This window comes from Fonsecaea nubica (genome assembly GCF_001646965.1).
Source record: "Fonsecaea nubica strain CBS 269.64 chromosome Unknown Scaff58, whole genome shotgun sequence".
Taxonomy (NCBI): Eukaryota; Fungi; Ascomycota; class Eurotiomycetes; order Chaetothyriales; family Herpotrichiellaceae; genus Fonsecaea; species Fonsecaea nubica.
The window spans coordinates 24,490-50,518 of NW_019173731.1; the positions used below are offsets into that span (position 1 = coordinate 24,490).

At 52.0% G+C, this 26,029-nt stretch overlaps 9 protein-coding genes across 9 annotated transcripts; 4 read left to right on the forward strand and 5 right to left on the reverse strand.

The window, feature by feature from the left end:
• Positions 1–1,399: 1,399 nt before the first annotated feature.
• On the reverse strand, positions 1,400–2,809 carry AYO20_07873 (hypothetical protein; the record flags this gene model as incomplete). The annotated part of the gene is made up of 1 exon (XM_022646157.1): positions 1,400–2,809. One exon carries the CDS (start codon positions 2,807–2,809, stop codon positions 1,400–1,402), a length of 1,410 nt encoding a protein of 469 aa, XP_022497815.1.
• An 805-nt stretch (positions 2,810–3,614) lies between these two features.
• On the forward strand, positions 3,615–5,457 carry AYO20_07874 (hypothetical protein; the record flags this gene model as incomplete). The annotated part of the gene is made up of 4 exons (XM_022646158.1): positions 3,615–3,896; positions 3,961–4,815; positions 4,895–5,261; positions 5,324–5,457. The coding sequence occupies 4 exons, from the start codon at positions 3,615–3,617 to the stop codon at positions 5,455–5,457; spliced, it is 1,638 nt and encodes a 545-aa protein (XP_022497816.1).
• Positions 5,458–6,131: 674 nt separating this feature from the next.
• On the forward strand, positions 6,132–6,882 carry AYO20_07875 (hypothetical protein; the record flags this gene model as incomplete). The annotated part of the gene is made up of 2 exons (XM_022646159.1): positions 6,132–6,167; positions 6,298–6,882. The coding sequence occupies 2 exons, from the start codon at positions 6,132–6,134 to the stop codon at positions 6,880–6,882; spliced, it is 621 nt and encodes a 206-aa protein (XP_022497817.1).
• Positions 6,883–8,071: 1,189 nt separating this feature from the next.
• Positions 8,072–8,779, reverse strand: AYO20_07876 (hypothetical protein; the record flags this gene model as incomplete). Its single annotated transcript, XM_022646160.1, has 1 exon — positions 8,072–8,779. The coding sequence occupies one exon, from the start codon at positions 8,777–8,779 to the stop codon at positions 8,072–8,074; it is 708 nt and encodes a 235-aa protein (XP_022497818.1).
• A 396-nt stretch (positions 8,780–9,175) lies between these two features.
• On the forward strand, positions 9,176–10,490 carry AYO20_07877 (hypothetical protein; the record flags this gene model as incomplete). Its single annotated transcript, XM_022646161.1, has 2 exons — positions 9,176–9,848; positions 9,901–10,490. 2 exons carry the CDS (start codon positions 9,176–9,178, stop codon positions 10,488–10,490), a joined length of 1,263 nt encoding a protein of 420 aa, XP_022497819.1.
• Positions 10,491–10,883: 393 nt separating this feature from the next.
• AYO20_07878 (hypothetical protein) lies at positions 10,884–14,073 on the forward strand (the record flags this gene model as incomplete). The annotated part of the gene is made up of 10 exons (XM_022646162.1): positions 10,884–10,979; positions 11,033–11,106; positions 11,161–11,678; positions 11,763–12,622; positions 12,677–12,844; positions 13,430–13,469; positions 13,531–13,557; positions 13,610–13,658; positions 13,709–13,724; positions 13,777–14,073. 10 exons carry the CDS (start codon positions 10,884–10,886, stop codon positions 14,071–14,073), a joined length of 2,145 nt encoding a protein of 714 aa, XP_022497820.1.
• Positions 14,074–15,905: 1,832 nt separating this feature from the next.
• Positions 15,906–18,382, reverse strand: AYO20_07879 (hypothetical protein; the record flags this gene model as incomplete). The annotated part of the gene is made up of 2 exons (XM_022646163.1): positions 15,906–16,885; positions 16,954–18,382. 2 exons carry the CDS (start codon positions 18,380–18,382, stop codon positions 15,906–15,908), a joined length of 2,409 nt encoding a protein of 802 aa, XP_022497821.1.
• A 600-nt stretch (positions 18,383–18,982) lies between these two features.
• Positions 18,983–19,870, reverse strand: AYO20_07880 (hypothetical protein; the record flags this gene model as incomplete). The annotated part of the gene is made up of 1 exon (XM_022646164.1): positions 18,983–19,870. The coding sequence occupies one exon, from the start codon at positions 19,868–19,870 to the stop codon at positions 18,983–18,985; it is 888 nt and encodes a 295-aa protein (XP_022497822.1).
• Positions 19,871–22,859: 2,989 nt separating this feature from the next.
• Positions 22,860–23,558, reverse strand: AYO20_07881 (DNA-binding protein, 42 kDa; the record flags this gene model as incomplete). The annotated part of the gene is made up of 1 exon (XM_022646165.1): positions 22,860–23,558. One exon carries the CDS (start codon positions 23,556–23,558, stop codon positions 22,860–22,862), a length of 699 nt encoding a protein of 232 aa, XP_022497823.1.
• Between the last annotated feature and the right edge of the window lie 2,471 nt (positions 23,559–26,029).

Below are 26,029 nucleotides of genomic sequence, written 5' to 3' on the forward strand. Positions count from 1 at the left end.
CATGCCAATAAATCAACTCGCAGCCTCGTTGGACACGCACTCGTCGTGAACATCCTGGGGTGCCAGAATCGAAATTTGAGGGGCGGAAACGCAGCATAGCATAGCCGTGGTATACCTGGTACCTTGTACAGGGAGCTGGAAAGTTAGCCAGCCCCAAAAGATGGCAGTGGAAGTAAATTAAAAGGCCCTGCTTTGCCGATCGAGGTTGGTCCATCCGAGTACGAGTTACTCACAGAATCCGCTGGTGCTGCTGAAGTAGTCCTGGTATGGTCTGGCTTGCTCGGTTTGATGTACATAATGGATCGAGGCGCAGGCTAGCCAGGCATCGACCCAAAGTGGTTAGTACATACGAGCTGCACCATGTCGTTCCTGGTTGTGTAAACGAGCAGAACACAGCCAATCTGTCTGATGAAGGGGCATTAGCGTTGAAATTGAGGCGTCCAATTTTGAAGATGGTAGCTCATATATGCAGGGAAGATTTTGTACTCGGTATATTTGGACAAGTCAAAGCCTCTCGCTTCACTTGTCAGGCAGCGGGGGTTCCCACTTGTTAGAGGTTTCAACTTGTGCTGGCGGAGTATCTGGCACACTCCAGGTGGGTTGCAATGCAGATAAAATAGTATTGCGATCGTTGCGAGGGTATCTGAGTGATAATTGTGCCAACAGGAGGAAAATGCAGATAGAATCAGTTGGCAGTATGTGACACCACAACCTCCCGCCAAGCCATCGATATAAAACCACCACCACATAGACACTCACATTCACATCACCCTTCCTCCCCCATGATTCTCCACTATGCCCGTGACCGTGAATTTGTGACATATAATTTAAACCCCCAGAAAAGCTGTCACAAATTCCCCGGTTGAAAAAAGGCGCAACAGCGATAACAAGACCTCATTAAATAATGCTACCTCCTTTGAGTAGGGGAATTTGTACAAAAAAAATTCAGATCGGGTTTGGTGGGCGGGGCCTTTCTCCCCCTCCTTTGATGAAATATGATATGTGCTCGCTGTTGCCTCCTCACTCCCCCCAAGCTTGGGGTGGTGAGGAGGGTAGCAGATGGTCTCGCCATATCACATCAAAGAAAACAACGAGTTCCAGCGCAGTGCAAGGTGGTGGTTCCAATATGGAAATTGGACGAAGGGCGCTGGAACCTAGTTGTTGGGGGGGGAGAAAGGTAAGATAAGATGAGCCGGTCCGATCTGAACTTTTTGCTGGTTGGAAGTATTGGCGTTCGATTCGCGTTGGCAGCAAATGTATATATATATATATATATATATATATATTGTTGCCAAAGGTTGGATTTTTGACGTTGATTGTGGAACGCCAAGGTAGTGAGTGTGACAATCTTCACATGATGTTCATTCCTATGTTGACCCTTGTCTTCATCACCTAATGTTCACACGCGGCTCGATCCCTTCAGAGAGTCGAGTATAACACATGGCTTGTGAAGCGAGTCAAACCAGGAAGATATCTCCTGAGCATCCCGCTCGCGCCAGATCCGCAATAAAAACGTCTTGGTGGCTTCTTGCACGACTGGCATAAATTGATCAACGTACTCGTCCACGTCCTGCACCGCCTTGGTCCGTGCCACCGGGTCTCGAATCTCGATGGCGGCAGTGATAAAAGGCAGCGTGACAAACCGGAGCGACCGCCGCGTCGTCCGTCGAGCCAGCTCGAGCTCCATCAGCACCTCACGCGACCAGATGTCTGCCTGATCGTCCTGCTGGCCAAAGGAGTGTTGGATGCGATGGGCGAGAAGCAGAGCCGCCAATCGATACACTCTCGCTTGTGCTAGAAGGTGTACCACTTCGACGGGCGAGAACTTGTTGATGAAGTTCTTTGGCGGGGTTGGCTGCCATGCATTCACGGCGGCTTGAATACCGGCGAGATGCTGGTGGAATGTGGCTATGATATCGGCATTGCCGGGGCTGACCAGCGAGTGGCTGACGGCACAGAGATCGTAGTAGTATGGCAGGAGAGGGAGGCAGAGCCCCAAGTGGCGATCCACGCTGGTAGGTGATGGTGACTGGATCTTGAGTGTCGGCTTCCGGCGGTGGACCGCGCAGTCCATCACCTCGAGCAATACGAGAAAGACAAGCTGAGAGTCAGTCTCAGGGGTCGATGCCATCGGCTCAATGTAAGGCCTAGCAGTGCTGAGGCAGTAGTGGCAGATGTCGGGTACACCAACACCCACGGCAGTGTAGATATACATGGCCAATGCAGCTCCCAGGGTCAGACACAACGCGGCATCCTCGGGACTTGCTACTGGCAGCATACGCAATGTTCTCATGGCGGAAGATGCACGGCGGAGGTTAGCGTCCACGTTTACACCGGGTGTGGTGTCGGCATGAGACGCTCGCAGCCCACCTGCATAGGCGAGATAAGCGTCTTTGAGTACAGGCCAAGCGGCCGGCAATGGAGCTTCCAACGACCGCCGTTGGGCGTTCTCAAAGCTCGGGCTGACCACGGAGAAGCGCAGGGTTTCGGGTTGGTAAAGGAGGTACGCCATCAGTTCCCTCTCTTCCGGGCCAAGATCAGGGACATCCCGCAGCCAGTCACCGACGTCGCGGTGCGATAGATCGCTCGTACTTGAATCGCTGGACCCTGTTTCAGAGGCTCTTCGCTCCTGGTGCTGGGGCTTTCGACCCGCTTGTCGTAGTGGACGCACATTCAGGCAAATATGACCAAGCCTCTCACATCTGATACACTTGGATGTCATCGGTGTCCGCTCGCACCGTTCCTTGAGTGAATAACATCGGTCACACGCAGTCCGGACTCCACGGCGCCGGGGCGTAACTGACGCCATTTTGACCTTCCAGAGTAGCCCGGCAAGAGGACACCAGCAAATGAAGGAGGGAGGGCGAGAGAGAACAGCGACTGATCCCCAAAGCAGCAGAAACGGGACTTTTCTGGGGTGAACCCAATCAATGACGGCGGTAAAGTCGTCCTCGCTATCAATCAGGAGGCGAGGTTCACAGAAGTGAACAGAATCAATCTTCCAGTCGCGATTCACACGCTTATTGTTGAGAGTGCTGCCCCGAAGACGAAGGTAAGAGGTCGGTTTCCAAGGTTGGAAAGGGACACAACGTGGTCACGCAGGTGGGGAGGTTCGAATAGACCATCAAGCTCCCGATTGGCGCAACCAGCCGGGAATCCACAATTGACCGGAACGATGACCGGAGGGTTTGAGGGTTTGATATAGGATTAGTCCTTCCTGAAAAGCTAAAGCGAACTTTTACGGAGAGAGAAACACAAAAGCTCAACTCCCGCGGGACATGAGTCCGAATGAGAGATATAAGGGATGCAGGAGGGGAATGTCGCACCAGAACCTTGCACGTCGACCTCAGGACTCGGGGGCCTGACCCAAGCCCTCGTCTCAACTGCGTGGAATCGGATTGTTTTCGAACCGGAACCGGCGAATTCTTAAATGGTTTGAGCACCATGCGGTGAGCCTCCGCCCCATTTACTCCCAGCAAGATGAATCATGGTGTTTGGGGACAGGGTCGAGAGCTCCCACCGCAGTATAAGAGTGCCAGCGATGGACGTCTCCCATTACAGCAAAGGCAATCAAACGGCTACTACTCTGAGAAGCAGAAGACGTGCAGAGCAACATGTCGAGCGCCCCCAAGAATTACCAAGCCATCGCGGCCGAGAAGCAGTTGGAACGGCAGTCCAAGATCCCCAAAGAATGGCTGGTACCCTCTGATCAATACCATGGGCTCACAAATCTCATGCACGTGCCGCAGACGTGTGGCATCTTGACAGACACCGAATGCGATATCACCTCGAACTTTGACGCGACCGCGCTTCTGGAGAAGCTCAAGGATGGAGTATGGTCAGCAGAGGAGGTCACGGTGGCTTTCTGTAAAAGGGCAGCCGTTGCACAGCAACTGGTTGGTCAATCCGCATCTTCGTCTCGTGGCGTGCCTTGCATCATAACACTCACCGTGGAGACAGACCAACTGTTTGACGGAGATTTTCTTCGACCAGGCCATCGAGAGAGCCCGTACACTTGATCGTGAACGGAAACAAAACCCTGAAAAGCCGCTGCGTCCGTTTCACGGCCTCCCAATCTCGCTGAAAGATAGCTTCCAGGTCTCTGGATATGACACATCGACAGGATTGGCATGTTTTGTGAACGAACCAGCAGACGAAGACAGTGGGACTGCCGCCATGCTGCTTGAGTTGGGCGCAGTGCTGTACTGCAAGACAAATCTTCCACAGACGATCATGACCGGCGACAGCCATAACAATGTCTTTGGCAGGACCTTGAACCCTCGCAATACGGCATTGACGGCAGGCGGAAGCACTGGCGGCGAAGGTGCTCTCCTTGCCCTTCGAGGCAGCGTGCTCGGAGTCGGTACGGATATTGGCGGGAGTATCCGTATCCCCTCCCTCTGCAATGGCATATATGGATTCAGACCCAGTGTCGGATTGGTTCCCCATGGTGGCGTAAGGGATCTCACAACTCCTGGTACAGATGGGGTGCGCTCGTCGGCCGGACCGATGGCCACGTCGCTTCGGGATGTAGCTCTTTTCCTCAAAACAACAATGTCAGCACAAACCTGGCGGTATGACAGCACGGTGATATCGATACCGTGGGTGAATCTCGAGCCCAAGAAGAAGCTTCGGATAGGCGTCGTCGCCGACGATGGTATGTACACTCCTTCGCCACCGGTTCGGCGTGGCCTCCAGAAAGCAGCGGACCTTCTGCGACAACACGAGGATATTGAACTCGTACCGCTTTCCTTGCCCAATGTCAAAGACCACTATTTCGACCTGATTCGGTATTGGACGTTGCTGGGAAGCGAAGTAAGCTGCAATGTCCCATCTCCTCTTACTCGAAGCTTTTGGAAGAAAAAGACTGACGCGAGGTATCTCCTATCTCAAGAATTACCTCGAGCTATTCGCCCGAACTGGGGAGCCTGAAGTTCCTTCCGTCAAAGCAATTAGGATCAATACCTTCCCAGGCACCGATCTGCGGGGATTCTTTGCCCTCAACGTGCGTCGTCAAGCAGCAGCACGCGAATACCTCAGGCTCTTCCTCGACAATAGACTCGACGCGATCCTGATGCCGCCGGCGCAGCACACAGCCGTGCCCTTGGATCAGTGGACGACGGCGACTTACACTGGCTTGTGGAACTATCTCGATTACCCGGCCGTCGTCATTCCCGTAGAAACAGTGTGCGAATCCGACGTGGTGGATGAACCCAGCAATGCCCGATTCGGCCCCGACGATGCTCGCATGTATAGTCTGTGTATGTGAAACACTCCTTCGAGTTCTAGTAGGATAAGCTTGCTAACCTCTCACACCTGGCAGACACGGGACCGGAAGACTATAAGGACGCGCCTATATCTGTGCAGCTGGTTGGATACCGATATTGCGATGAAGCATTGGCCAACACCGCTGCCCGGGTCGACTCGATCATCAATCGCACAGCACGGTCAGGGTGATAAATAAAGCCTTTTAGGCATATGGATCCACAGTTTCGGTGTTTGACCCTGGAGATCTGGAGATTTGGCATCATTGGCACATCAAGGGTGGCTGGATAGCTGCGGTTCAAATGCAACTAGGTCCGGATAGGATTGATTCACTTGAGGCAGTAGGCTGTTGCCGGAGAGGACGACGGTTGGGAGGTTAAAATGAAAGTCAATTTGACCGAGAGCTGCTCTATTGCAACCTACCTGATTATCAGTAGATGTGCTGTTAGTCTTTCATTCTCTCTCCTATGATGGTCAACGAACCCCCATGGTCTTGCGGCCCTCGCCATCTAAACTTGACTATTTGACTATTCTTGCAGTATTCGGCTAAATGGCGGATAAACTTGTGGGGCTTGGCAGATCCCCGCCATCGTCATCCGCTGCGTCGCTGCAACTTCCAGCAGGCCTCGAACATCACCAAAGTTAATTCGTTTTCAGACCACAGGCATCGCACTTCGCCAGGCCCTGCGCATATCTCAAGGTTTCGATACTGTCTAGGTGAACCCAAAGACATCTCTCGCTCCAAATCTCTCACTATACCCAACGGCTCTTTGGTGAATCACCCGAACAGTTAGCCGCCGTATCCGTCAGCCAGAAACCAGACCGGCGTGCTGGTCTTGCGCGCTCTTCTTCCGATCTCGATCAATATGTCTGGCCTTGAGAAGGCTCTCTTCAACCTCAAGGTGAGTCCTCGGCACTTGTCGATTGACCTAGGTGCTGCACGGCTGCTTGCCGATCGGTAACTGTGGGCGGATTTGCTTTCAACCAACACTCCCCATATCAGGGTCCATAGACTGACGATGCACTTATCAGTTCACTTCCAAACAACTCAATAGGCAAGCTGCCAAAGCCGACCGAGACTCCCGCGCCGAACAAGCGAAGCTCAAGAAAGCCTTGACTCAAACCCCGCCTCAACCCCAGATCGCTCGTCTCTATGCCACAAACTCGGTGCGCAATTCCCAACAGCGGATCCAGCTCCTGACATTGGCGGCTCGTATCGACGCCGTAGCCGCCCGTGTGCAAACAGCCATAACCATGCGCACCGTGACTGCCTCCATGGCTCAGACCGTCAAGGGGATGGATGCTGCATTGAAGAACATGGACTTGGAAAAGATAGGAGCTGTGATGGAGAAATTTGAATCCCAATTTGAGGATCTCGACGTGGTTACAGGCTACTACGAGGGTGTCGCAGGTGGCGTCGAGAGTCAACAGGTCGGTGTGGAAGGTCAGAGTGAGGTTGAGGCTCTGATGAGCCGGGTCGCCGACGAAGCGGGAGTAGAGCTATCCCAGGAAATGCAGCAGAATGTGCCGGAGCAGGAGTTACCAGCAACTGAAACTGCAGAGAGGGCGAAACTAGAGGAAGGCTTGGGAGACAGACTGAGGGCCCTGAGGAATTGACCCGCTGTCAGCACAATGTCTTGTACGGGATTGATGATTGTTCCCGGTTTTAGTTCATGCTGGCTAGATTGCTTGAAGCGAGAGGATCAATCGGGAAAGGGATGCGGCGTTCGAGGGTAAAATGTAGCTTTTCTCCCAATATACAAAAGGTTCAGCATCAGAGCCTCGTGGAGGCCTGCGTATACTTGTTCCCACGTCCTCATCTATACATATATGTACATTGAGCGATGCTTGACAGAGCCACCACAAATGAGCCACGCAGGTAAGTCAAGTCACGACGAGGACCGCAGAATCAAGTGAGACAACAGCGGGTATATATCCCCGGAATTGCTTCATTACCTAGGTACAATGGCATTCTTTCGCCATGTACGGGGGAAATGCGCTCGCAGAATATGTATTGATACTTCAGACACAGAAAGGGGTTTGTTATGAGCTGCCTTTCTCAGACACGTTTGACAACTTTGGGCTCTCGAAATCGTCCCTATATCTGCGAAGCGGTCGTCGAAAGTACTGGCACGGATTCTGTTGCATTGTCGTTGAACACGGTTTTCTCCTTGTCTCACCGAGACAGCCCGACCCGTTAAACCCGGCGTCTTCTTTGAAGGCGTTCTGCGCCGTGAAGTCGAGACGAGCCCAATCTGACGACCAGAGTTAGGGACAAGACAATGTCAGTCATTGCCTCCGCGAGGTCCTGACGGAATGGCTGGCGGTCTCATCGGAGCTCCATTGAGTGCCTAGCGGACAATCAATCCTGGAAGTGGGCGGGCGACCGAGTGAGAAAAAGGGCAAGGCGGTCTGCAGTGCGATGTACCGTTGTCCATTTGTCATCTATCTATCCCCCAAACTCCCAAAACCAGCTTATCGGTCAATCAAACGGGTTGGAACCTGAATGAAGAGGAGGCGGAAGAAACTCATCACGTGCACGGACCGCGAAGCCGTCCTCGAACAAAAAACACCAGAAACCTTCATTCAGACCTTGTGACACGGACCTCGTTCGCTTATCTGCGGAACGTCATATGGCGGATTTCCTCCGCGGTTTTTGTTGTTTGTTGTTAACTCACTTGCATGCTCCCTGGAGAGAGAACAGGTCACAGGGCCAGGGAGCATGATTCGTGCCATGAACAGGGATCGCGGCGCTGGCGGCTAGGCAGTGCCACGCATGTACTGCCTCGACTTTTGCATCACTTCTCTACAAGGCTATATGAGGTTGGTAAAAGTCGGAGATCTCCTTCGTCAACGCCTCTCTCACTATCGATCCGCACAGCTTTGCGTACGGGTTGGTCTTGACCGCCAGCTGCCGTGCGGTCTCATTTCCATAGCGACCTCCCGCCCCGAGCTCCCGGCTCGCAGCTTCCTCCAGATCCTCTCTCGAAAGATGTTCAAGATGCGGCACGGCGGCAAGCATCTGTCGATTGTCGTCGGACTTGCTCGCCAGCAGCAGCAGATAGCCTCTGTGTGTATGTGCGGACGCGAGCACCTTTGCGTCAAAGTCCAGAAGGGTTGCGCTTGGTCCGGTTAGAGTTGAGAGTGAAATTGCCCGGGCAAGGTCTTGAAGGATCTCAGCCACGACGCCTGGGTTCCCAGGAAGGTCTGCGTCCCTGATGAGCATTCGCCGTGCTTGCGCCCTGTTGTTCCATGCAGAGGCGTATGAGGGTTCATTTGTGATGATTTCGGTCAATTGGGCGATTGAACGCTCGATGTCAACTCGTTGGGGCTGTTCCTGATTGATTGATCGCAATGCGAGTCGTTCCTGTTCCTGAAACCTCTTCTCTCTGCTGGGTATTCGATCATCAAGTCTGCTGCTGTTGATAGTGACAGTGCTTGATAGTGAGGCTTCTGGGTCGAATAGTGCCGACAAGACACTGGAGTCATTCGCACTCAGTCCAGAGGCTGCCATCCTGACAAGTCGTTTTGGATAGAAGATGTTGATTGCCTGTGGGATGGTTCCTGGTCGACTTATGAGCAAGATGGTGCTTCAGTGCAACTGCGGAAGCACAACCATGCAAATGACCCGATGCTCTCAAGTTGAGGTAAGAGCTTTACGCGTCTCACCGTCCCAACCCTGCTTTTCTTTGTCAAGGTAATGCCCATTGTTCGCTTATTCGCGGAAGATGTGCCCGGAGGTGCCTTGATGCCTTCCGTCCCCACAACTATTGAGGCACCTCAGTGTAGCATATGAGCAGTTACATAGCACATCCAACGCGTCTTGATAGCAGTCCTTTCCTCACTGCATGTTGCACACTCTCCTTCCTCTTCATAACCTCCGAATCTCACGAAAAGTAAGAACTTCAAGATGGCGCCCAGTGCTGTAGCTCCAACACCACTGCCCATCCATGAAATCAGACCCAAAGCGGTCCATAACAGCATGGAGTCGATGCAGTCATTGCCAAACACATCCAAAAAGGTTGCAAGTTATCGAGGATATGACCACGTTGCGTGGTGGGTGGGAAACGCCAAGCAGGCGGCAGCATTCTATGTCTCCCGGATGGGCTTTGAGAGGATCGCATACCGTGGTCTGGAGACTGGGTCGAGAGTGGTCGCCTCGCATGTTGTTCGCAATGGAGATGTTGTATTCGTCTTGAGTTCGCCGCTGCATGGGCCCGACTCCAAGGTTCCCTGGCTGTCCGACGACGATCGAGCTCTTTTGAGGGAGATGCACGATCATCTGACCACCCATGGGGACGCTGTCCGTGACGTTGCCTTTGAAGTTGACGACGTTGCTGCTGTATACGACGCTGCCGTTGCAAAGGGAGCTTATCCTGTTGCAGCACCAGCAAGCACGAGCGATGACTTTGGGTCCACGAAGACAGCGTCCATCAGAACATACGGGGACACCATTCATACTCTTATCGAGCGACAAAAGTATCAAGGGGCTTTCTTACCTGGTTATCGAGCCGTGGCAGATGTCGAGAAGACGGCCAAATACCTTCCGTCGGTCGATTTGGCCGTAATCGACCATTGCGTGGGTGAGTTTTGACATGCTGACTGCACCGTGAGCTCCCGTACTGATTTTTCCAGGAAACCAAGATTGGGACGAAATGGAGGCTGCTTGCGAGTATTATGAGAGAACACTGGGCTTTCATAGATTCTGGTCGGTGGACGACAAGGATATTTGCACCGACTATTCCGCGCTGAAGTCGGTAGTGATGGCCAGTCCGGATGAGAAGATCAAGATGCCAATCAACGAGCCTGCAAAGGGCATCCGGAAATCCCAAATAGAGGAATACATCGACTTCTACAACGGCGCAGGTGTCCAGCATATCGCGCTGAGAACCGACGACATCATCACCACTGTCACCAACCTCAAAGAGAGGGGGATCGAATTCATCAGTGTTCCAGATACTTACTACGAAACCATGTCGAAGAGGCTAGAGAGCGCCGGCATGAAGTTGAACGAAGACTTTACAGCTCTGAAGAAGCTCGGGATCCTCATCGACTTTGACGAGGGCGGGTATTTGCTGCAACTGTTCACCAAGCACTTGATGGACAGGCCGACGGTGTTTATCGAAATCATCCAGAGGAACAACTTTTCGGGGTTCGGGGCGGGGAATTTCAAGGCTTTGTTCGAGGCCATTGAGAGGGAGCAGATGGCGCGTGGTAATTTGTGATTGATAGGAAAGCTAATGCCATCTCAAATGCTGCAGATGTAGTTGTTGTGTGCAGAGCATGCTCATGTTGTTGTTGTTGTGAGACATGATAAAAAAGAGCGAGACAAAGAGTTGGGAGCACGACAATAAGCCAAAGTCGATCTCCGAGGCTGAAATGCGGGACGGAACGGCTTCCGACTTGCTGCCGTTGAATATAAACTCTACCTCTTCTTCTATTCCACGGTGTATCCAATAACATCGGGGTATGTACGTCGATGGTATCCTCTAGGGCATGAATCAGCTCAGTCCCCTTCAGGGTCGTGTTCGACAAGCCTGCGATCCGTGTAGACGCAAGAAAGTGAGATGTCCAGGCGAACAACCCAGCTGCAGCTTCTGCACGCGCCTCAACCAGCAATGCAGCTACACACGCAGCAGCAGCAGCAGCAGCGGCGGCGGCGATACGCGCGGATATCGCGTCGAGAAAGACAGAACAGGTGGCCGACCAACTGTGTGATTGCTCTGCAAACCCCTGGGGAGAAAAACGTAGCTCACGGTCTGCGTAGGACGATGGCCATTCCGATCGACAACGCGTCCAGAAACTGGAGGCCAGGATGGAGCAGATTGTGGATGCCGTCAAGTCTGTGAGCTCCTTTAAACAAGATGTAATAAACTGCCATGACTGACGTTTCAGTACGCTTGTGGAGCTCCAATCGGGACAGTCGTCGGCCAGACTCCATGGGACTTCGACGCCGCGACTCAGTGCCTCGTCCATTCTGTCCCAGGAAGAAATTCAACACGATGGCACGGCTCACCCTAGCGTCTCGAGATTCGATCCCTTACACCGGTTGTTCACCTTGACCTTTGCTCAGTTGGCGATGCTGACCAGTGCCAGACCAGATCCTCCGCCGGACGTGCTCCAGACATTAGTCAAGCTGTACCTCGAACGGATCGCGGATCAACCTCTGCCTCTCTTTGACGTCAAAAGACTGCCTTCTCGTGCGCAGAAATTCTCAAGAGGGCTTTTAAGGAGCTTTCTTGCCTTGACTGTCAGATACTCGGACAGTGATTTCTATAGCAACAGCCGATCCCGCGCCGTAGATTTCTACAAGAACTCGGCGTCGGAATTGTTGTTTGCCCAGGCCGCAGAGCCTTCTGGCGACCTGGAGACTCTTATGGCTTTCTGCCTGCTGTGCCTCAGCGAGATTGCAGGTACGTGAAGGCGTTGCGAGGATTGTATTAAGCTAACGAAGGATCCGGCAGATGGGAAAACAACTAGAGCTTGGATGGCTCTAGGCGTGGCTGTGCGAATGGCCGTATGCTCAAACACAATGTTCAATGCCGCCACGAGTACGACAGTCTCTGCAAACCCCGAGCTGTCCAGATGTTGCTGGAGCGTGTTCATCCTTGACCGAATGCACGGGAGCAGCTTTCGTTGTCTTCCGGCCATCTCTACTGAAGAGGCTATGCCTGAGATGCCCCCTGTTGCAAAACGGCCTTCATTAACTCTGCCAAACAGACTCGCGGAGTTCGAGGGCGCGGAGGAGAAGGACGCCGGTATCAACTCCTACGCTTTACAGTTATTGTCTATATGGGGTCGCTTGATGTCGTACCTCAAGACCATCAAACAGGGCAATCTTGAAGAGCCATGGGCCGCCAACTCGGTGTATCAACAGATCAAGTCGGAAATGTCTCGGTTCGAAACGGTGCTTCCGGAAGCCCACCGATTCAAGAACAACCGATTTCATGACAGGACACCTTCAGAGCTGGAAGAGCAGCGTGCATATTGGGCAGCTTGGGTCTTCACACAATGCATCTACCACACGATACATTGCACCCTGAACCACCCCTTTCTCCATATTGCTAGGATCCCGGGTCGACCACGACTCCGCTCTCCGTCATTCCTTCAACATGCAACCGACCAAGCGGTGCTGCACTCAGCCTGGGTCGTCCTTGTTCTAAGATTATGCGAGGAAAAGCACTTTACCATTTTCGATCCGTTTGTCGGTCACTTGGCTTCGATGATTACAACTGCGCAGTTTTTTTTGAAATTTTCAAAGGACGAGTCGCTGGCAGCAAGGGCCTCTAAAGATTTTGAAATGCTGAGAAGCTATGTTGATAAAATGGCGAATACCCACAGTCACCTGCTGCATACCGTGAGTACCTCAAGTGCATCCCCTTCCTGGTGTCATTGGACTAATCCTCTGCAGGTTTCGAAGCTTTCTAGGCTTGCACAGTTCGCAACATCACACGTCTATGCGGCTTCGAATAGTCCACCAAAGGTCGAGACTGCACTATTATGGGATCTGCTCGACTATGCAGTGTCATCGTCACCCGTCGTCGACAGCGGTGACTCCTCCGACAATGTGGAACTGAACGTGAATACTCAGTTTCTATCACCAATCAACCCAGACACACCCTTACCGCGAACAGCCCTACATAGCTCTCAAGAGCTTAGCTTGTCTGGGCCAACCATGTGGAGTGATGCAACGTTCGAATTTGACATGGCTGATATCTCGAACTTGCCTGATATGTCCCCCTTGATGACGCAAAGTGAGATCTGGATTGGGGGTCACCTGTGAAAGGTGGATGCTCCATATTTGAAAATTGAGACCTTTGAGAGACTCGTGACTCACGTCTCGTGTCTTTCCTAGCACTGCGAGACGAAGACCGGAACTTGATTTTTTCAGGAGTGTCGACAAGGCTGAATGTTCACGAGGCTGAGCTAGGCCAATGCCAGATCCGAAGTTCTTCCGCCTGCGCATCTTGTTCACCCCCTTGAGGACAACTCAACAATTCCCAACGACTCCACGCTGGCATCTCCTACAAGCCCACGACTCCTCCTGTGCACAAAAGGACGCGTATTTTTCTGCTGCCCGCAGTCTTGGTCTATCGTTAAACAAACCCTCCTCTTGATATTTGGGAAGAGACGCGTCACTCCTGAAACATACAACTTGTCGCAGGATACTGAGATGCCCAGCATGTGGCTCACGGATATGCAGAGTATGCGCTCCCGGACTTTCTTCCATGCCCAGTTGTACAATTTGAGGCTGACAACTCACAGAGGTTGGTGTCGCATTCTGCTCGGGAGGTAAATACATTGACTGGACGCTGTGAAAGTCGCAAACGCTAACCGATAAAAGGTGGATTGTTCTTGTTCGGAGGTGTCCTCATGTTCTTCGATCGCTCTATGTATGTGTTCTCAGCCACAGATCCGGGACGACATGCTAACATCTTGACAGGCTAGCGATGGGAAATGTTCGTTCACCCGACGATGCCGCAGTCACTGTACGCTGACTTGAACTCCTAGATCCTCTTCCTCATCGGCCTGACCCTTATCATCGGATTCCAAAAGACGTTTGTCTTCTTCGCCCGACGTCAAAAACTCAAAGGCACCGCTGCGTTCATGGCAGGCATACTTCTCATACTGATCCGGTGGCCACTGACTGGATTCCTGGTTGAACTCTACGGCATCTTCGTCCTCTTTGGCGACTTCTTTGCGACCATAGCATCGTTTGCCGGCAATATCCCCATTGTGGGCCCATACATCCAAATGGTACTGCAGAAGATCTCGAGCGGGCGGCGGAATGCAGAATTGCCAGTATGAAGACTGGGGACACATTTTGAGACGTCTCTATATCCTTGAGGACCTAGATTGCCAAGCGGGCATATTGGTACACGGTGGTCTCAGGAACATCTGCTTGTGCTGACCGACAACCCATGCGTCACCATCAGCGGGATGTATGAAAGCAAAAAGTTCCCTGAGAGACTGAAATGAGCCCGAATAACCATACATGTATGGGCTGTGCATAACTCCATACTCCTCACTGAATCACCAGCCTTCCCCGTCCTCGAGAAGATGAGCACCGGAAGACAGTCACAAATCTCCAGGACATTCGGCCATTTATTGGCACCTTGTACATGGATGTGCACACGCGGGGGGGGGTCTATGGTTGACCTTGTTGTGCAAACCTCACGTTCCGCGCATACCTACATTCTGCAGACCTGTGGGAATCCATCACCCACAAAACGACCGGCAGATGTTATCGACGGCAGCCAGAGCCCACTGCCACACAAGCGAGATCAACAGATGCTGCCTCCGTGACAAAGGTCCGAGATCATCAATCACGTGTTTAGTATCTGTCGCAACTACTCAAAATTAGTGAGAGCCTCACTATCGGAACGGGTGGTATGGTCCGAGGATGCGCACGGCTTCACCACAAGACGAAGTCCGAGGCAAGCGGAGTGAGCACAGGTCGTTGGGAGTCCTCTCAAGGCATCTTCGGAGCGAAGCAGGTTGGGAAACTAAGCTTGAGGGAGTATGGGTGCGCACATTCATAGCTCACAGCCCATCCTTCTTAGTCGCCGCCCAGACATCTTCATGGCTTGATGGGTACTGGCATTACCGTGGGTATGGATATGGCACTAGGCCTCAGCGCGGAGCACAATGCAAGCATATACCTACTGTATGCCTGTGAACCCAGAATACAGCAAGGCCATCCATCCATCATCGCAATACCTCTATTCCTCCCCCACCCGTACCGTGGTCTATGTTTATGTGTGTATGTGTGTCTTATTCTACGCAGCATATCAAGTGTCTATCAGAGCTTTCTCTCCCTCTCTTCTTCTCTCATCTCCCGTCTCTTCATCCCCCTCTCTCCCTCTCAAGGGCTTAAGGGGATATCAATCACGTAATATAATCGCAATGGACGGCGTTACTCACATGATATTAACCCCCCTCCTCCCCCCTGTTTCAACCATCTCTATCATGTGACAGTACGAGGTTTTTGCGGTATTAATCACATGATACCGAGTACTGAGTATAATGACAATGAACAGGCGTTATATCACGCGATGGACACGTACCACATACCGTACACTTTTTTCGTACACGCAGGTAGCCGTTGCTATGTACATACATACATGTAGTGAGTAGTGCAGTATGTATGGCGTACGTGTGTATATTTGTATGTGTGTATGTATGCACTTGTATACGTTTGTATGCAGTTGACGTATGTATGGCGTATACATACGTACTAGGTATGTGAGTATGAGTATGTGAGCATGTACGCACGTATGTATGCATGTTTACCTACCAACCTACCTATTTACTGGGTACCTAGCATGCATGTGTCGTTTTATCATGTATTGTACTTGCCCGCCCACTTTTCCAGCCCTCTGTGCTCTGTACTTGTACTCGGTACTTTTCCTTGTACTTGTAGTGAAAGTGAAAGTGAAAGTGAAAGTCAAACGCCCCGTGGAATCTTTACTGGAGCACATGCCATACCATGCTGTACCATGCTAGCATAACATATGGTTCAGTCCCACATTGTCATTTCTTCTCCCGGCAATACCAGGTGGGGATATAGAGTCGATGGGTAGAAGAGTGCACATATGTACCTGTATAACTAGTCTGAATCTCCCCCCATGTGTGTTTGCTCATAGGCCCTGCGAATACGAATCAATGCTCCCCCCACCGCCACCGCTGCCCCCACCGCCAGGCCACCCGATAAAGGCGCCCAGGCCGTGGGCGTTGACGTCCGGCGCCGTCGCCAACAGGTCGTAACCCATGCCCATGCTCCAGAGCATGTCGTCCTCGGTCTGCCAGCCGCCAAACGTGCCCGCGGAGGTCGACGTGGGCTGAGAGTGCGGGGAGAGGGCGTAGGGGTCGAAATTGGTGCCGCCACCACTGCCGTTTGAATGTTGCTGCTGCTGCTGTTGTTGTTGCGCGCCACCTGTTGGGGTGAAGGGTGTCGGAGAGGTCGTGGTGTGTTGTGGAGGGAGGAGGGTCGGTGTGGTGGTCTGGGACGAAACGTACAGGTCTGGCGGCTGGTTGGCATATGATTGTCCCGGAACCTGGCCAGGATGTTGCTGGGCGTAGGGCGTGTCTCTGCCACCGTTCTGTCGCGAGCCCATCACTGCCGCTGCCGCATCGAGGGATCCGTACCCCGGGGTGCCGTTTTCCGCACCAGCAGGTCTTCCAAGCTGACCGTTCCCACCCACCAGGTTGCGCCGCAATAGTCTTTCAAAACCATCGGCCATCGCGTAAAGGATGTGGCCTTTGCCTGCCTGACAACTCCTGAACAGTTCAATGACTTTTTCAATGAGGGGCTTTGTCTTCAATTCCGGGTCGATGCTGACGCCAATCCCCGTCCATCGACTCGACATTTTGATCAGGAAGACCACCGCGAAGGCAATCACGGTGTGCAAGTAGAGCGGCACACCGACCATGGAGTCGCGAATGGAGGGCTCTTCCAGCACGATGATCAGGATCTCATGCGCCGAGGAAATCGCGTGCGATGCGAGTGGCCGCAGAGATGTGGGCAGAGTTGATGTGGAGGAAATGGTGAAAAGGGAACGACCTCGTAACGCGAGGGAGTTGAGCATCATCGACGCAAAGTGGTAGTGCAATTCGACGCCTAAGGGGGGAAAAGTAACCTGGTTAGACGGAGAAATGTAGATAGTATAGTGGCGGAAAAAAACTCACCAACAGCAGGATAATCCCCCACATGCGCATCCCTATTCAACGCATGACGAAACTGATATCTCCAGCGATGCAAATCCTCGATAAAGCGCTGATGGGTGAGAAGAGTGACATCATCCCCATCCATCAGTCTCTCGGCCTCCAAGCCAAAGTGGTTGTACGCTTTGCTCAAGATAATGAACAAAGTAACCTGCGACAGCACTCTCCGATCTGACGGCGTACATTCAGGAGCATTGAGGAAGACATCGTACTCTTTGATGGCTTGAAGTTCTGCCGTCACCGGCGGCCGGCCGTATGCGATGGAGAAGTGGTGATCGAGAACGTAGAGGAGATACCATAACCTGGCTCGCTCAAATGCGTGTTCGCGGTCACTTACCGACTGCTTTTGCGAGTAGAGGGCTTTGAAAAAGGCTTGGTGGAGGTTCAACTCGGTCGCCATACGCACGCAGTGGCCGGAGAGTTTCCAGCTGAGATCCGGAAGCCAGAATGCTGCGATACACAGGGCGCGGATGTCTTCGAGGGTATGGAAACGGTCGAAGAAAGACGCGGCGATGAGGTCTCGTAGATGCTTGTGCGCAGAGGCGTGGATCTTCTCTTTGCCTGGGATATGGAGAGACGTGACGGTGATGATGGCAGTGAAGAACAGCGTCGAGGATTCGCGCACGGAGAGCAATGTGCGGGATTCGTGGACGGTGGCGTCGAACAGATAGCGCGAGAGGGTCGTCTTGAACAAGCTGAACATTTCCTCTGCTTCCTCTACGCTAATGACCCCCATAGAAATGAGGTCGTTCTCCATATTCTTCTTTGAATTACGACGTGCTGGGTCGCCATACTTAAGGCGGCTCCGCAGGGTGTTGAGTTGAGTGACCTCGTACAAGCTGCCCATAGGCGCAGGAGCAACTTCATGCGCATCTTCTTGGTTCGGCTCTCGCGAATTTTCCCGTGTGGTCTGCGCGTTGGAGTCGGCGGGAATAGGTTGTGGCGGTGGTTGCAGGTGTTGGGAGGGATGAGTGCGAGAGTAAGCTTCCAGCGGCGGCATCTTCAATCGAGAGAGAATGTCTTCGACAGCTCTGTCAAGCCTCACAATTGACGGGTGAGGGTTTTCGCCATCGTCGTCAAGACTCACTCTCATGCGTTTCGATGTAATACAATCCAAGCCCAAGCGCTGGCATCTGGAGCATCCAGCATCGCCTCGTTCCAGACTGTCGCATTTCACCTTGAGTTTGCGGCACGCCAAACAGGCTCTACCCTTGCGCGAAACATGGGGTTCCGTCGGCAGGTGATCGGCGGACCTCTTGCGACCGTGCAGAGGCGACGTGTTGATATTATTGTCGTCGGCCGAGCCTGCCCACGAGGCCTGACGAGGAATGTTGCTGATGGACGGATTTGATTCCGCCGGAGCTTGTTGGGCGTGATCTTTGGTGTCGGTCATGATCGGTCATAGGCTTCGTCCCCAGCTACACCGTCGGCAAGAACAAGAGACGACAGAGACTATCGCAGATGGCGGCAAGTGTCGAGGACAAATAACAATATCATAGACAATCAATCGGGGGTCATGGGTTCAGGTCATTCCAGGCGCGGCGCATGGGGATCTGGACCATGGAAAGCGAGGAGCTGCGAAAGTTTGATTTCCTCCGACGGAGACAAATGCGCGAATCCCCGCTTCCCGCCTCCCGCCTCCCGCCTTGCGCTTGGCGCCGCGTCGGTTTCCCCTTCTGCCCCTCTGCCCCTCAAACCCCATCATCACAGCCTCGCAGATTCACAGCAAATAGGAATATGGATCCATTGCCCCATTATGTATTAGCCCCCGAGAATTAAGACGATAACTGAACCACATTCTCTCTTGTCTCATCGATAAGGCTCACCACCGAAGTGGCCAACGCCAACGGGGAAAGGCGCTCGACTCTGCTCGGATAAGTGATGAATTACTGCTATAAGAATATCGGTCTGAGCCATATGTGCTGCAGCCGTCCATTCAGGGCATTCAAAACACACTCCCCTCTCATGGTATCCGTCCCGCTATTCTGCACGATCAAGGTCGTGCTGGCAACGACCACGTCGGGTCAGAGACATTGCTTCTCCCTCCCAACATCTTCTCCACGCGCAGTTTAAACACCGTCCCATTGTGGATATCCCACTCCCCTTTGGTTCTTTCCAGGTTGATACCCGCGGGTCCTGCATCTTCAACAGTGAAGAATTCCGGGTTGCTATCCAGTATCTCTGCGTATAGTTCTCCTTGAGCCGCGTACAAAGAGCACACATCGTTCTTGACCCTTGAGGCCAAGACCTCCATTCGTCGATAATCTTTCTTCAGCTGGGCCATCTTTTGAGCTCCTTCTTCAGTTTCATACCCTCGCAACTTGCCCATACCACGAGGATGGTGACCGCCATGAGGACTTTGAATCGTTCTCTGCACATCTTCTTCAAGAGTTAGACGACTCTTGAACTCGAGCCAGCGGCGCCTCTTCAACTTGACTTGTTCCAGCAGCTTTTGGGCCGCGGTGTCGTGCTCTAGCCAGGTGCTGGACAGATATTGGACCAGTCTGGCATCGATCAAACGGCAGTCTTTGTGCAGCAAGTTGTAAGCGCTCCAGATGCGGGCATGGGTTTTGATCCATTTCTCCAACGCCGAGTTCACCACCCCGATTTTTCCAATCAGTAGTCGACAACTCTGAAGACTTCGCAATGTCATTCCAACCCCGCCCGAGGCCTGGGTTGTCGGCACGCTTGCTGCAGCGTCGGTGGATTTGGGGATCGGTTCCAGATCCGGAACGACATCATAGAATCCCTTTGGGACTGGACGCTCCAAAAACCTCTCCAGGAAAGGGCGCCAAAGACTCGACACACGCTTTCCTGGGTACACTAGGTTTGCATCTTCTTCCCAGTCTGTAAACTCCCCTGGTATTGCCAGGAAGTACATTGTCTTCTGCTAGTTCCAGGCCTCAAAGCTTTGGTTCAATTGTATTTATCTTCTGCCAAACGAGACTTCCTGCGAGGTCCAACCCGCCGACAATTTGGTGAACAGTTGTGGCGTGGATGAGGGATAGGAAAATGTAGGCAATGCGGAGAGAGGTGAGGATCAGTAACCAGAACTTCTATCGCCTTCGGCAATGCAATCGAATCTGTGTTCTGAGACTGAGTGGGCGGCAGTTCCTGAAGAATACAGGGAGGCTAGAAAGCAACGTCAATGGAACGCCAACTAAGGATAGCAGCAGAAACGAGAGAATGTAAATGTTGGCATACAACAACAAAGACATGCTGGGAAGGCAAAAGGGGAAGACGGTCAGGGGGTTGTTTTGAAATGTTTGATAGAGGCTCAGAAGCTCCTTCCCTCAGTAAGTCAGTCCTGCCTCTCAGTAGACGGTTCCTTTAGCGGATGCTCAGTTGATGAAGCCACACCGTTACCAGTCACATCCTGCGCGGCTGGGAGCTCGGGACTACCGTTGCTTGACGGGGTGAGGCCAGCCATGTGAAGTTGGTGATGGGAGCCGTGCTGCTCCAAGCAGTCGGCAACCACGCTCTGTGACGAGACAGAGAAACTTTTCAAACCAAGAGGTATTGTGTGTCGGGGTGAAGTCGGTGTTGAGACGAAGAGATGAGACTGGGTTTCAGCGGAAACGTGATCTGAGTTTGTGGTCTGTGATTTAGTTCAGAAGGGCACTGTTGTTATCTGCGAGAGAGACTGAGTGCCAATTTCGCGTAGAGTGAGAATCGGGGAAGGCTCACATAGCAGCACAGTTCAGGTTAAAGGCTCAATAGTACCAGCGAAGAATATCATTATTATCAAGGCGTGGAAGAAGAATGTCTACTAGTAGTGGCTGGAAAAGAAGAGACAAATGTGAGGTCCTTTTCGCGCGTGTCTTTCTTCCCCCTGACAGAGCGCAGGCACACCCACACGCACACGTTTTTCTCTCTCGCACATACCCTAGATTTATCCAGTACATTGTAAAGGTCCGAATTCGAGGTATTGACTTGACTCTCTATCTCACACACAATCTACCTTGCCCTCTTTATTTCATTACGAATTCAGCATCGCAAAGCAGGGAAGGGAGAGAGTAAACACTACCAGAAAAAATCCGAATGCTAGGATGATAAGATGTTTGAAGAGTAATATCCCGCAGGGAAAGGCAAGAACCGAGAGGAGCGAGTGAGAGAAAAAGACATGAGGAGAATAAAAGGCTCAAACACGGATCAAGAGAGAATACAGAGGAGAAATTGATGGCCCCTTTTGTTGTGTTGGTTGTTATCATCTGATCTCTGCTTCCAGGAGGGAGGGCCAACGGTCCAACGCAAAGATCTCTGGCAACCAGAAATTCGCCAAGAAGTTGGAACTTTTGGTTACTCGCGATTTGTGAGAAGGTTTCCCCAAGCTCTGCTTGTCCTTGTTCACTCCGTAGTGACCCAACCTCATAAGGCAAGGTGACTTGAACGAAACTGAATCCTGCTTCGCTCAGTCTCGCATATGGACTGCTCTCCACTGTTGTGACATGTGCTGTCGTAGCGATCCCCATGTTTCTGCTCTGGCCATACCAGCACGGCATATGTAAGGAACGAACGGCTTGCTGCTGCCTTTCAAATCATCCGGTGCACTGTTTGATCAACGTGGACAGAAACCCCCCTATCACTGCCTCACTCCCAACTCCCCGTCACTCTCTGACAGGGACACAATCCAAGACTCCACGGGAAGAAAACCTCTGGCACAATCCCTGGTTTCTGTTCTTGGCCACCGGCATTTATTCTCTCCTTCGGCTGGGGGAAGCACGCGTTTGGACCTTCTTGACATGATCATCAGCCCGCTGCTGTATCTCTCTTGCAGCTGTCAATAGCACATGAAGTTGACCATAACTTCACGTATAATCATTCCCGCCGCCCGGTACCTACTCCGTTCGTGGTCCAGTTCATTCCGATACTCGGGGTACGTTTCGACTAGAGATGTATAGACACCATTGTCTCCCCATTTTCTCCTGCCCACTTCACTGTGTGCTTCGATCAGATCCCAGAGAGGACGGCCTCCGCTCCATTCGCTCGTGTTCATGATTTTTTTCAGGACAAGCTGGTATTGTTCCTCTAGGTGGGGAATATACGAGTTTGGGGCGGAATCTGGAACTGGGCCAGGGGTAGAGGTAGAGGCCGAGGAATGATAGTTGGGTCCCGTTGGGGAGGGCCACTCCAGAGTGCCAGAACGGTGCAGGTTGTCTAAGTATTCTTTCAGGGCATCTTCAGCATCCTGAAGAGTGTCCACGAGTACATCGAGGTCGAGGGGCGTTATGGGTCCGTCAATGTGCCGGTGATCGCAGTCTGGATATCCAGGCTTTATTCTTGTTTTTTGGGGCATTTTTAGATGAGGCGAGTACGGCGTGTTCAAGCTCTCAAGTTTGATGTTGACGTTGTTGTAGTCGTTGACGTACTTTGTAGACGAAGGGGTAAGGTTAGGAAGTGGCTGCCTTATGGTGAAGCTGACGGGGCAGGGGAGTGCGAAGTAGGGGATGTGATATCCATGTCAAAAGGCAGTGGTTGAAATTCGAGTACGTGTTGTAGAAGGTGAAGTCCCGGAAAGGGGACTGCCTTCACGTCCCTAAGCATGCACGACTGCCTAGCACTTGCGTGAAACAAGAAAAGGCGCAGTCTGTCAGGTCACTTTAATGTCTGATGGTGAACATCCTTGAGACCTCAAATGCCTAAGAACTGCGTTCTCGATCCCGGATTATTTTTGATCATCGCTTGCTCCATTTCCTAATCACTATTGTGAGTGCGTCATGGGCCTCACCCGGCCATATCTCCCACCACCGACTCCTGACGTACACGAATCCAAGTCAAAGTTCCAAGGACATAGTGAGCTCGGGGAGATCCATTCGGGGATAGTGCTGCTGAATCTCGCGACAGAGCATCTCATAGATCGACATCCGCCTTTAATATTCTCCAGCTTCAACAGAACCAGACTCCTTGTTTATCTCCCCTAGCGCAACTGACAGCTCACGCGTCATATTCTCGAGTAATCTGTTGAATGCCTCCGAGCACCTCACGATATGGCGTTTTGCCACCCCCAGCTGACGCATCTCAACTGTCCGAGCTCGCAGAGGAACAGACGGCAGATTTGGAAATCCATTGAGCCTGGTCTGGATATCCTCTGTAATACAGTCGATGATGCGTTTTGTCTGGAGAAGGACAACGTAGAGCACCATAGCCGTAAACAGTGTCCAATATTGTGGAAGCGGACCATGGTCTTGGTCTTTGGGCAGCCGTCCAGTGTCTTGCATCACTCTGTAGGTCTCGGTCCACTTGAACATGTCAAAGGCCAACCAAGGATATTCCTCCCAAGTACTCTTTGACATGCAGATGTCACTTCGGAATTGTCTGTACTTTGGCCGAAAATAGGCATTGGATCGACGACGCTCGCTCGCGATCTGCGGTCCAGACGCCACTGACAACTCCACTAGAGCCGCAACGTTGGTTAATTCGGCCACAACCAGATCATCAGGGTTTTCTGTAGCAGAGGTCGGCGAGCCACTGTCATCTGGTGTATCTGGTCCTCCAGATTTGACTTGATTGGGTGAAGGGGACAAAATCCGATCCGCTAAGAACGACCTCATCGCGTTGAAAACGTCCATGTCGACGCCGGCACGTGCTAAGCAATGCCAGTTTCCTTGGGCAGGATCGGTACGCTGTCGTGGTGGTGTATCGAGTGAGTTAATGCCCGAGGACTTGCTTTCGATGCCAAGATAAGTAAATACTGCCCCGAACTCACCCCCGATTCGGAAAGAGGTGATGCCGCCCGGTGGTTGCCCCGAATCACCTGTGGCTCACCAGTCATGGGGGCCAAAATCCTTGGCGCCTTAACGCCGATGGTGCGACTTTGCCCCTGCTCCCTCCAGTGGATTTCCCTGCAGACAGGCGTGATTGGCTTTCTCTATTCCACTGCTGTGGTGATCATGGCCCATCCAATAGAACCGCGAAGCCTCTCAAAAGCAGCGTCGCTAGGGGGCACTCTCCAGGGCTGGCTTCGACTTGACAAGCGATGAAATGACTCTTTGGAATCATTCCTAGTCATCGTCTCACACAATTCAATTCATTCCTTGAATCCAACAAGAATACCTCCTCGCTCCTTTCACCAGATTCTAACGCTATCACCTTTCCGCTCCCTGCTTTAGCTAACTATGCAAAACCGTTAGTACTCGTGGACTAATCACACGTTGGAGAGAATAACTTAAACCTATGTAAGTCCGACCCTTTCCCAGAAATTCCTGCTAGCGATAAGTCTTCTACCGCCTCTGCTCGCTACCCTCCGATCTATCTACGTCCACCTTCCTTAATGTCCTGTCGCCCGTGAATATGACTATTATACTGTAACAATGATACCAATAGAGGGTAAGACTTGTCACGTACAGGGTGGGCTGAGAGGAATCACGAGTCGCTGCGAGGACACAAGGTAGGGTATGGAATAGCAATGTGCTGAAACCTATCTCTCTATCCCAAGCCCTTCGAGCCTTTCTTATAACCCTTTGGCTATCGCGTCCGGCTACCGCGTTCGGCCACCGCGTCCAGCCACCCTTTGTGGTATCCATTTCCTGTCGAAAGGCTAGGAACTCTGTTCGGAGAGCTGGGAACCCTATTTTGTTGAGGTTTCTGGCTTCCAGGAAGGCTGGGATTCCTGCCACTACGGTGGGTGTTGCATTTAACCTTCGTACGCTGATCGAAACGTGTTCCTGAGAACCTGTCCTATAGTACAGTCACGCGAGTCGTCCTTTGCCCTGGCTGTACCGTACGGCTCTAGTCGATAGGTTGTTTAATTGGATGCGGCGCCTCTGGACGATTCAAAAGGCCATCCTTGTAACAGAGCTTTTCATCCAATTCTATGATGCATTTATTCCCATTGATGACCTTATCCCATCTTTGGAAGAACAGTTTGTGGATCCTGTCCTTACAGGGCTTGGGCATTCAATGTCCACTTTGACGTCGACAGTCGGCCAACAAATATTCAACATAATAGATGTCATTTATGCAATGTATTGGCAGTTCACTGGCAAGCTTGAGGATGAAACGATCGCGATTACCAGTTTACTCAACATCGATGCTTAGCTTTAGCGAATATCAACCCCAGTGAAAGAATGAAGGGATTCCACATAATGGTTTACAACCTCCGTAGGTCAATCATCTTCCTGGACTTGCCCAAGCTCCATGACCAAGAATCCAGATGAGCGCCGCCAATACTTCTCTACCAGACAGGGCAGGGAATATCTCGTCATGACCGCACTGGCACTTATAAACGCGACGGCTTCACAGCTGAATACATCACACTCCGCTTTGATGAGGTATGCATTGAGCAGGAGGAGAGTGTACGTCTCGTCTCCTCCCGTTTGGATCAGTTTTACTTTCTGTACAACGAGAGTCCTGTGTCTGGGACCTACAGCTACAACGCCCTTCTGTTACGGAAGCCGCTAAACCCAGAGGATTTCGGTGAAGCTGTCGCTGTGCTTTGCAAAACACCCTCTAGCTTCGACGACGATAACACCCCGGTAGCTTGCATTTCTCAAAGACTGATCGTGGCTGAGAGGCTTCGCCCAAAATCTGAGGAAAGAGACTGTACGTTTCTATGAACTGTCGAAGACTTCTCGCGTCTCGGGAAATCTTTCGCAGTAGGACCACCACTCCAGGATGGCTTTTAACTTCAATTTGTGCTGTTTTGGAAGGCTAGACAAAACTTAGACCTACCTAAATATGTGTAGGTATATCGTGAGAGCCACAGCGCTGCATGGACATGGGTCCTTACTATAGCAGGGAGGGGGACGTAGCGTGACGGCAGATACCTGCAGAGGAAGCAGAAGCAGAAGTGTCAGGAGAAGCCAATACCGTCCAGTCTGATTCGATCTTTACACGCTCTTGCTATATGGAACTTTTCCAAAGTCCCCGAGTCAGTCGCGAGATTCGAGCCTACTGTATTGACCTATCTCTATGAAAACTATAACGGCATGAAATGAATGGTCCCGAAGAATCGCGGTGGTCAATGTTAAGCTTAACAGCAGTGCCGAAGACACGAGCCTTCCTTAAATGACATGTCTGGAAAATGTAATGTTCCCTTATT